The sequence below is a fragment of the Lagenorhynchus albirostris genome, chromosome 7 (genome assembly GCF_949774975.1).
Source record: "Lagenorhynchus albirostris chromosome 7, mLagAlb1.1, whole genome shotgun sequence".
NCBI classification, from domain to species: Eukaryota; Metazoa; Chordata; class Mammalia; order Artiodactyla; family Delphinidae; genus Lagenorhynchus; species Lagenorhynchus albirostris.
Window position 1 is genome coordinate 81,305,600 of NC_083101.1, and position 9,343 is coordinate 81,314,942.

The 9,343-nt window shown below is 45.8% G+C and overlaps 1 protein-coding gene and 1 pseudogene across 1 annotated transcript; both read right to left on the minus strand.

Annotated features, from left to right (window-relative positions):
* Positions 1-1,408: 1,408 nt before the first annotated feature.
* On the minus strand, positions 1,409-2,511 carry CCL21 (C-C motif chemokine ligand 21). The gene is made up of 4 exons (XM_060153546.1): positions 2,408-2,511; positions 2,187-2,307; positions 1,909-2,091; positions 1,409-1,826 (listed from the first exon to the last, which is right to left on the minus strand). Exons 1-4 carry the CDS (start codon positions 2,472-2,474, stop codon positions 1,802-1,804), a joined length of 396 nt encoding a protein of 131 aa, XP_060009529.1. The 5' UTR covers positions 2,475-2,511; the 3' UTR covers positions 1,409-1,801.
* Positions 2,512-6,114: 3,603 nt separating this feature from the next.
* Positions 6,115-6,512, minus strand: LOC132522970 (small ribosomal subunit protein eS12-like; annotated as a pseudogene).
* Between the last annotated feature and the right edge of the window lie 2,831 nt (positions 6,513-9,343).

A 9,343-nucleotide genomic window follows, 5' to 3' on the forward strand; every position in this document is an offset into this window, starting at 1 on the left:
GGGATGATGTAGAGGGCATGTAGGAAGCCTCTCCTGTGCCTTGCTGTTTCTTTGACCTTTGCACAGCCCTTGGCAGATGGGACCCCAAGAATGCCAGCGCTCCGGTGCAGGGGCTTGGAGTAGGTTCATTGAAAGAACATTTTATTTTATTTTTTGGCCATGCCATGCGGCTTGCAGGATTTTAGTTCCCTGACCAGGGATTGAACCCCAGCCCTGGCAGTGGAAGTGCCGAGTCTTAACCCCTGGACTGCCAGGGAACTCCTGAAAGAACATTTTAAAGTACAGTAAATCTTGAACATCTGAGTTTGTAGACTAAGATCACACCTGCCGCATGATGATAGGTAGGGAGCATCCCGTGTCTTCACTGTACTCAGAAGGAGCAGAGAGCAAATATTTTAATGACTATAATAAGCGGTAAGTGCTGTGGCATGCTCAGGCCCCGGTGGAAGGAGAAGGTGGTGGCAACCACCTCTAGTTCCTTGCCCCTCTCTCAGGATCTGTTCCCTTCTTTCCCACGTGGCCTGGCCCCATCTAATGGTCCTCTCTCTCCTAGCCTAAGGGCGAAGCGGGGAATTGGAGGATCTCTGCTCTGGGGAGGGAGAGGTAGAGGAGAGTTAGACTGGAGCCTTCTTGGAGAGGAGACTAATTTACATCTGAGTTCTGGGGTTCCAAATTCCTGCCATTGGAGACTTATTCCTTGGCCTCAAGAGGTTAAAGGGGCTAAAGTGCCCCAGGCCCCACCTAGGGGAGAAAGGAGAAAAGGGAAGGGGAGGATGCTTTCCCAACTGGAAGGAAGCTGAGGGAGGAATAGAGAACTCAGGAATAAAGAGCACATAGCCCCATCAAACAATAAGGAGAGGCCATAGACCCTGCTTCACTGGTCAGGGCGGAAGGGAGTCCTCTGGGGTCTTTGGGAGGAGATAGGGGCTCTCGAGGGCTCCCAGGGCTGGAACTCTGCATAGGGCAGGTTTCAGTAGAACTTGTGTTCACCTGTGTTACAGGCAGGCCCAGGCTCCCGCCTCCCTCCAGTAGACCCCAAGGAAAGGGGAGGCAGTCCCCGGTGAAGCTGGGAGTGAAAGAATGCTGGGCGGAATCAGGGAAGGGATCTCTTCAGGGTCTCAGAGGCCTATGGAGCTGTTGGGGACATGTGCCTGGGATCCACTGTCTCTTCATTGGCAGGGATTTCTCAGAGACCAGGGGCAGCCCAGGTCCCACCCTGCCTGTCAGCCTCCCTTTTATTGCCCACAAGTCTGGGCACCTGGGAAGCAAGGAAACTCTTGGGGTGGGTGAGGATATAGAATTTGCCAGCCTGAGCTCTTGGCCAGGACCCCAGAGTGTGTGACTCCACCCTGTGGTGACAGTGGCTTCTCTGTGGACACAAACACACAGGAACAGATACTTGGGAGGAAGGCCAGAATGGCTGTTTATTCAGTTAGGTATAAATCATATTTACAAAGACGAGGTGGGTGCAGTGTGGAGCACGGTCAGGTCCAGGGCCCTGGGTGACCTTTCCTCAGAGGGGACAGTCCTGCTGCCACCTCTCACATTTCCTATGGGACTTTCCCTTCTCTGCCTCTCTAGGCCTGGCCTGATGTGGGCAGCTCAGCCGTGCAGGGTAGGGTGGGTATACAGAAGGGGTGGTTGAAGCTGGAGAAGGGGTGAGGGGAGGCCAGCATGGGGTGGCTGCTCTGGGCCCCCTGAGTCCTCCTTCTCTCCTAGCCCACCTCTTGTCCCTTGGGCTGGGGCTCCAAGCCCTGATGAGACTGGTGGGGACCTCCTGGGCTCCGGGCTCGTCACTGGGCTATGGCCCTTTTGGGGTCTCAGTCCTGGGAGGGCAGAAGAGGGCTTTGAGGGGATGATCAAGGCTCCCCTTCACTTCCCACCCCCCCGTCCCTTTAGCTTCCTTACCTCTTACAGCCTTTGGAGCTCTTTCCCTTCTTGCCAGACTTGGTGGCCCTCTTGTCCTTCTTACAGTCCTGGGCTGGTTTCCATGGGGCTGCTGGCTTGTCCAGACGCTGCATCAGCTGCTGCACCCAGGCCTTTTTAGGGTCTGCACATAGCTCTGGCTGAGAGCGTTTCCGAGGTGAGAACCTAGGGTTTAGGGGTTAGCAAGCCTGTCTTAGTCTTGCCCATCATGCCTTCCCACTCAGCTGCCAGCCTGCACCCACCCCCTTGTACCCACTTACAGGATAGCTGGGAAGGGGCAACCCAGGCTTGGTTCCTGCTTCCGGTAGCTGCGGACAACGTGGGTGGGAATCTTCCTTAGGCTGTACCTGAGGCAACAGTCCTGTGCTCCTCCATCACTGCCTACAGGTGGGGTTCACAGGGAGTGAGGGGCTGCTTGGAGGCTCCTACCCCGGCCTCTCCACCCCCTTGCCCCCATCCTAGGCAACTCCCTCCTTGATACCTTGGGTCTGGGGGATGCAGAAGGCCAGAACTAGGACAAGGATGCTCAGAATCAGCGACTGAGCCATGGCCACGGTAGAGCTCAGGCGAGGTGGAGAGCTCCAAACTGGGGGTCCGTGTGTGGGCTGGGACTGGTGTGCCGCCTATTTATGCAGGCAGACACTTTCACTTCCCCCATCCCCAGCTACTCTGTCCAGGCAAGTATAGGGATCTCCCTCCTTTTCCTTCCTGAAAGACAGATCCTGTCCTGGCAACCAGCCTCACTAGTATGCGGAAATGAAAACTTCACACAGCCATTCAGTCCCCCAAGCTGCCTGAGTCTACCTCCTCAATATTAGTTGAATCTGAGAGGCTCTCCTTTTTTTTAAAAATTAAAATTTTTTTTAAATTTTAATTTTTTTGGGCTGTGCCAGGTGGCATGCGGGAATCTTAGTTTCCTGACCAGCGATTGAACCTGCGCCCCCTGCAGTGGAAGCGTGGATTCTTATTAACCACTGGACCACCAGGGAAGTCCCTGAAAGGCCCTCCTTCTATCCCCAGCCACTGTCTTGGTGCAGGCCTTACCACCTCTCCTCTGGAACACTGTGATTGCCTCCTTGTTTCACTCCAGGCTCCACACTCTCCTGTTCCTTCAAGCAGGCTGAGGACTGTTCCTAAAATACAAATCTGACTAATGAATTGTAAGAATTCTTTGTACATTCTGGATAATAGACCCTTATCAAATATATGATTTGCAAATATTTCCTCCCATTCTGTGGGTTGACTTTTCACTCTCTTTTAAAATTTTCATTGGAGTACAGTTGCTTTACAATGTTGTGTTATTTGCTACTGTACAGCAAAATGAATCAGCTATACATATACATATATCCCCTCTTTATTGGATTTCCTTCCCATTTAGGTCACCACAGTGCATTAAGTAGAGTTCCCTGTGCTATACAGTACATTCTCATTAGTTGTCTATTTTGTACATAGTATCAATAGTGTATATGTGTCAATCCCAATCTCCCAATTCCTCCCACCCACCTCCCTTTGCACCTTGGTATCCATACATTTGTTCTCTACGTTTCTATCTCTATTTCTGCTTTGTAAATAAGATTGTCTATACCATTTTTCTAGATTCCACATATATGTATTAATATATGATATTTATTTTTCTCTTTCTGACTTACTTCACTCTGTATGACACTCTCTGGGTACATCCACGTCTCTACAAATGACCCAATTTTGTTCCTTTTTAGGGCTGAGTAATATTCCATTGTATATATGTACCACCTCTTCTTTATTCATTCCTCCGTTGATGGACATTTAGGTTGCTTCCATATCCTGGCTATTGTAAATAGTGCAATGAACAGTTGGGTGCATGTGTCTTTTTGAATTACGGTTTTCTCAGGGTATATGCCCAGTAGTGGGATTGCTGGGTCATACGGTAGTTCTATTTTTAGTTTTTTAAGGAACCTCCATACTGTTTTCCATAGTGGTTGTATCAGTTTACATTCCCACCAACAGTACATGAGGATTCCCTTTCCTCCACACCCTCTCCAGCATTTATCGTTTGTAGATTTTTTGATGATGGCCATTCTGACTCGTGTGAGGTGATACCTCATTGTAGTTTTGATTTGCATTTCTCTAATGATTAATGATGTTGAGCATTCTTTCATGTGTTTGTTGGCAATCTCTATATCTTCTTTGGAGAAATGACTATTTAGGTCTTCTGCCCATTTTTGGATTGGGTTGCTTGTTTTTTTGATATTGAGCTGCATGAGCTGCTTGTATATTTTGGAGATTAATCCTTTGTCGGTTGCTTCATTTGCAAATATTTTCTCCCATTCTGAGGGTTGTCTTTTTGTCTTGTTTATGGTTCCCTTTGCTGTGCAAAAGCTTTTAAGTTTCATTAGATCCCATTTGTTTATTTTTGTTTTTATTTTCATTACTCTGGGAGGTGGGTCAAAAAAAATCTTTCTGTGATTTATGTCAGAGTGTTCTGCCTATGTTTTCCTCTAAGAGTTTTTTAGTGTCTGGCCTTACATTTAGGTCTTGAATCCATTTTGAGTTTATTTTTGTGTGTGGTGTTAGGGAGTGTTCTAATTTCATTCTTTTACATGTAGCTGTCCAATTTCCCCAGCACCACTTAATTGAAGAGTCTGTCTTTTCTACATTGTATATTTTTGCCTCCCTTGTCATAGACTAGGTGACTATAGGTGTGTGGGTTTATCTCTGGGCTTTCTATCCTGTTCCATTGAGCTGTATTTCTGATTTTGTGCCAGTACCATACTATCTTGATTACTATAGCTTTGTAGTATAGTCTGAAGTCAGGGAGCCTGATTCCTCCAGCTCCATCTTTTTACTCTCTTGATAGTGTCCTGTGATGCACAAAATTTTAAAATTCAGTTTATCTATTTTTCTTCGGTTGCCTGTGTTTTTAGTGTCATATTTAAGAAACCATTGCCAAATCCAAGGCCATGAAGATTTCCCCTTATGTTTTTTCCCCCAGCTTTACTGAGGTATAATTGACAAAATTGTATATATTTAAAATATACAACGTGATGATTTGATATATGTATACATTGTGAAATAAATACCACAATCAAGTTAATTAACACCTCCATCACTTCACATAGCTATACCTTGTCCTTTTTTTTTGTAGTGAGAATGCTTGATATCTACTTTCTTAGCAAATTTCAAGTACACAATACAGTATTATTAACTACAATCACCATGCTGTACGTTCGATCCTCAGAACTTAATCATTTTATAACTGAAAGTTTGTACCCTTTGATAGACATCTCCCCATTTTCCCCACCCCCAGCCCCTGGCAACCACCATTCTACTCTCTATTTCTATGTGTTTGGACCTTTTTTTTTATTCCACATGTAAGTGATACCATACAGTATTTGTGTTTCTCTGACTCATTTCACTTAGCATAATGCCCTCCAGGTTCATCCATGTTGTCACAAATGGCAGGGTTTCCTTCTTTTTCTTATGGCTGCATAATATTCTATTGTGTGTGTATATATATATATATATATATATATCTCACATCTTCTTTATCCATTCATCTATTATATTAACAGACACTTAGGTTGTTTCCATATCTTGGCTCTTGTGAATAATGATGCAAGGAACAAGGGAGTATATCACTTTGAGGTAGTGATTTCATTTCCTTTGGATATATGCCCAGAAGTGGGATTGCTGGATCATATGGTATTTCTTTTTTAATTTTTTGAGGAACTTCCATACTGTTTTCCATTATGGCTGTACAAGTATACATTCTCACCAACAATGCAAAAGTGTTCCCAGTTTCTCCACACCTTTTCCAGCATTTCTTATCCCTTATCTTTTTGATAATAGCTATCCTAACAGGTGTGATGTGATATCTCTGTGGTATTGATTTGCATTTCCCTGATGATTATTGATGTTGAGCATCTTTTCATATACCCATTTGCTGTTTGAATGTCTTCTTTGGAAAACTATCTATTCAGGTCATTTTCCCAGTTTTTAGTCAGATTTTTTTGTTTGTTTTGCTATTGAGTTGTAGGAGTTCCTTATATATTTTAGGTATTAACCCCTTATCAGATATATGGTTTGTAAATATTTTCTCCTATTTCCTCTGTCCCTAGGTTGCCTTTTCTTTTTGTTGATTTTTTCTTTTGCTGTGTAGAAACTTGCTTATTTATTTATTTATTTTAAAGAGCCAAGTCTTTAATTTGTTCATTTCTTGCATTTGAAGTACTTCTTGATGACATCCTTGACCTGAGAATCTTTGCCATAGTCCTTAACCACCACACAACTGCAACCAGCCGCTTTACAGGGTTTTCCCTCTCTGTCAGTTTTACAGAGTCCTACCCACTCCCCTAGTTCCTTGCTGTCATCAACCTTAATTAGGTTGATTTGATGTTTAGCATGGAGGGCCTCCACCAACTTGACTTATACAGGCTCATCGCAGTTGGATGCAGGCACCCGAAGATGGGCTTGGCACTGGTCTAACACTTTGCAACTTTGCAAATTCCATGTGCTAGGCCATTGCGGATGAGGGTGGTCTTCAGCACCTCTTGCAAAACAGTATTAACGTCCATTGCACCTCCAGCACCAGTGCCATCCTCGGCCATGGTGGTGGGTAATGGGTGGAACTGAATCTTGAATGTACCCCAACCTCCACTTCTGAGTTACTCAGCGGAGGCAGGGAAAGAGTATACAGAAGCTTTTTAGTTTGATGTACTCCTACTTGTTTATTTCTGCCTTTGTTATCATATCCAAAAATATCATTGCCAAGACTGATGCCAAGGAGATTTTCTTCTGTGTTTTCTTCTAGGAGTTTTATGGTTTCAGGTCTTACATTTAAGTTTTTAATTTGAATTTTTGTGAGTGGTATACAGTAGGGGTCCAGTATCATTCTTGTACATGTAACTATCCATCTTTTTTCAACACCATTTTTTTTCTTAATTTATTTAATTTTTGGCTGAGTTGGGTCTTCATTGCTGTGCATGGGCTTTGTCTAGTTGCAGTGAACAGGGGCTACTCTTTGTTGCAGTGCACAGGCTTCTCATTGCAGTGGCTTCTCTTGTTGCAGAGCATGGGCTCTAGGCATGTGGGCTTTAGTAGGTGTGGCACGCAGGCTCAGTAGTTGTGGCTCACGGGCTTAGTTGCTCCACAGCATGTAGAATCTTCCTGGACCAGGGATTGAACCCGTGTCCCCTGCATTGGCAGGCGGATTCCTAACCACTGCGCCATGAGGGAAGCCCCAACACCATTTTTTGAAAAGACTATCCTTTCCCCATTTTGTGCTCTTGATCCCCTTTCAAAGATTGGTTGACCGTATATGCATGGGTTTATTTCTGGGCTCTGTAATCTATTTCACTGGTCTATGTGTCTGTTTTCATGCCAGTACCATACTGTTTTGATTACTGTAGCTTAGTAATATAGTTTGAGATCAGGAAGCATGATGCCTCCAGCTTGGTTTTTCTTTTTTTTTTTTAAACTAATTAATTAATTAATGTTTATTTTTGGCTGCATTGGGTCTTTGTTGCTGTGTTTGGGCTTCCTCTGGTTGTGGTGAGTGGGGGCTACTCTTTGTTGCAGTGTGTGGGCTTCTCATTGCAGTGGCTTCTCTTGTTGCAGAGCATGGGCTCTAGGTGCATGGGCTTCAGTAGTGTGGCATGTGGGCTCTGTAGTTGTGGCACGCGAGTTTTAGAGCACAGGCTCAGTAGTTGTGGCGCATGGGCTTGGTTGTTCCGCGGCATGTGGGATCTTCCTGGGCCAGGGCTTGAACCCATGTCCCCTGCATTGGCAGGTGGATTCTTAACCACTGTGCCACGAGGGAAGCCCTCCATTTGGAATTTATGCTGGAGTGTAGTGTGTGAGGATTATCAGGTCCTGACTTAGAATCTATGTTTAAAACCAGTGTAGAACCTCAGAGTTGTGATCACCAGGTTAGGACTGGAAAATCCATCTGGTTCCCAGAGTGCTAAACCCAGCGTGCCCCTCACCACCAGGCTCACTCCAGCTTTATGGAAATGCGAGACCATAGGGAGATATAGAGAGGACAGATTGGGAGGGATGCAGTCAGGACAGCATGGGCCAGGTACAAGATAGTGATAGAAAGATTGTGCCCATAATAGGGGTGTTGCTGTTGGGGAAGGTTGGGATGCAGAGGGGGTGGGGATTGGCGATGGGGATATTGTTGGGATGGGGATGAGGATGTGGTATGGGCCTTCCCAAGGCCCACAGAACAGAGGGGCTGGAACCTGAGTGAATTTGAAGAGAGATAATTGAGATCTTGAGTCTGAGGTTTTACAACAGGCTGAGACCTTAAGCAGGGCAGGGAGTGCCCCAGTTGGCAAGTTGGCTGGCATTCCTGGAACAGGACCGGGAAAAAACAAGGAGATAAGATTTCTTGCGTCTTTTACCTGGTCTTATGGCAAATCCTGGCATGAGAAAGCTTTTAATTCCCATCTCTAAAATCTTCCCTTCCACACCTGCCCTACCTTTTGTGGAAGTGGCTAAGTAAGTAGTGAGCAGCCTATCTCTGAAGAGTTCCCAGAGAGGTGGGATAGCATGGACTTGGGGGGACATGTATATGATTCCAGAGTCATATCATATTAGATTGTTTACACTGTTTCCAAACTTGGCTGCACTTCAGAATCACTCAGGGAGCTTATTAAAAATACAGAATTAGAGGCACCACCCCAGACCATCTTAAACAGAATCTTAGAATAGGGCCAAAGGATCTGTATTTTTTACCAAGCTGTATATATTTATCTGTATTTTTACCAAGCTGTCCAGGTACTTCCAAGAATTTGGTAGGGTGGGGCTGGGAGAGCCACCTGGGCCTATTTGGCTCCCCATCCCAAATTCCAGATGGGCTCAGAGCCAGTGGAAGGGAACAAAGGTGGTCTGGGGGAAGAGGAAGCTGGGATGATGTACCCCCAATCTTCCTGAGGGGAGGACTTTCTGCCCTGGCACAGCTTGTGGAATGAGGGAGAACATGACAGGGAAGAGTTGGGGACTATGACGTTTCCTCTTCTAAAATCTTAGGTTCCCTTTCTCTCCCAGGACATACTGCCCCATTCCCCTTGTTTATGCCATCATGAGGGCCTCTTGTTTGTTAGATGGTGTCCACAGCCGCTTTAGGTCCCATCCTCAACTGCCTTTCCTCAATTTGGGAAGCTCTTCCTAGGATCTACCCTAAGTCCCTACCTCTGAACTTGACCCTGTAGTGGTAGACCGGCCTCAGGGAGATGTTCCATACTGGAGGCATTGGGACCTCCTTACTTGCTCCTGGGGCTTAGAACCTAAGTTAGGGGCCCTAAAGGAAGGGAAGCAAAGAGTGGGGACTTTGCCTGAGGTAGATACCTGGCTGGACATAAAGTCAGGGCTGGAAATAGCTACTCCCAGAGCAGGAAGATGACAGGAAATCCCTGCCATACACTAGGGTGCAGGT

What these genes read in the sequence shown, in the direction of transcription:
- CCL21 (XM_060153546.1), bottom strand. Translation starts at nt 2,474, where the DNA reads ATGGCTCAGTCGCTGATTCTGAGCATCCTTGTCCTAGTTCTGGCCTTC. An exon ending in TGCCCCTTCCCAGCTATCCT is followed by an intron (nt 2,092 to 2,186) that starts GTAAGTGGGTAC and finishes CCTAAACCCTAG; the next exon opens with GTTCTCACCTCGGAAACGCT. An exon ending in AGCTCCAAAGGCTGTAAGAG is followed by an intron (nt 1,827 to 1,908) that starts GTAAGGAAGCTA and finishes CTGCCCTCCCAG; the next exon opens with GACTGAGACCCCAAAAGGGC.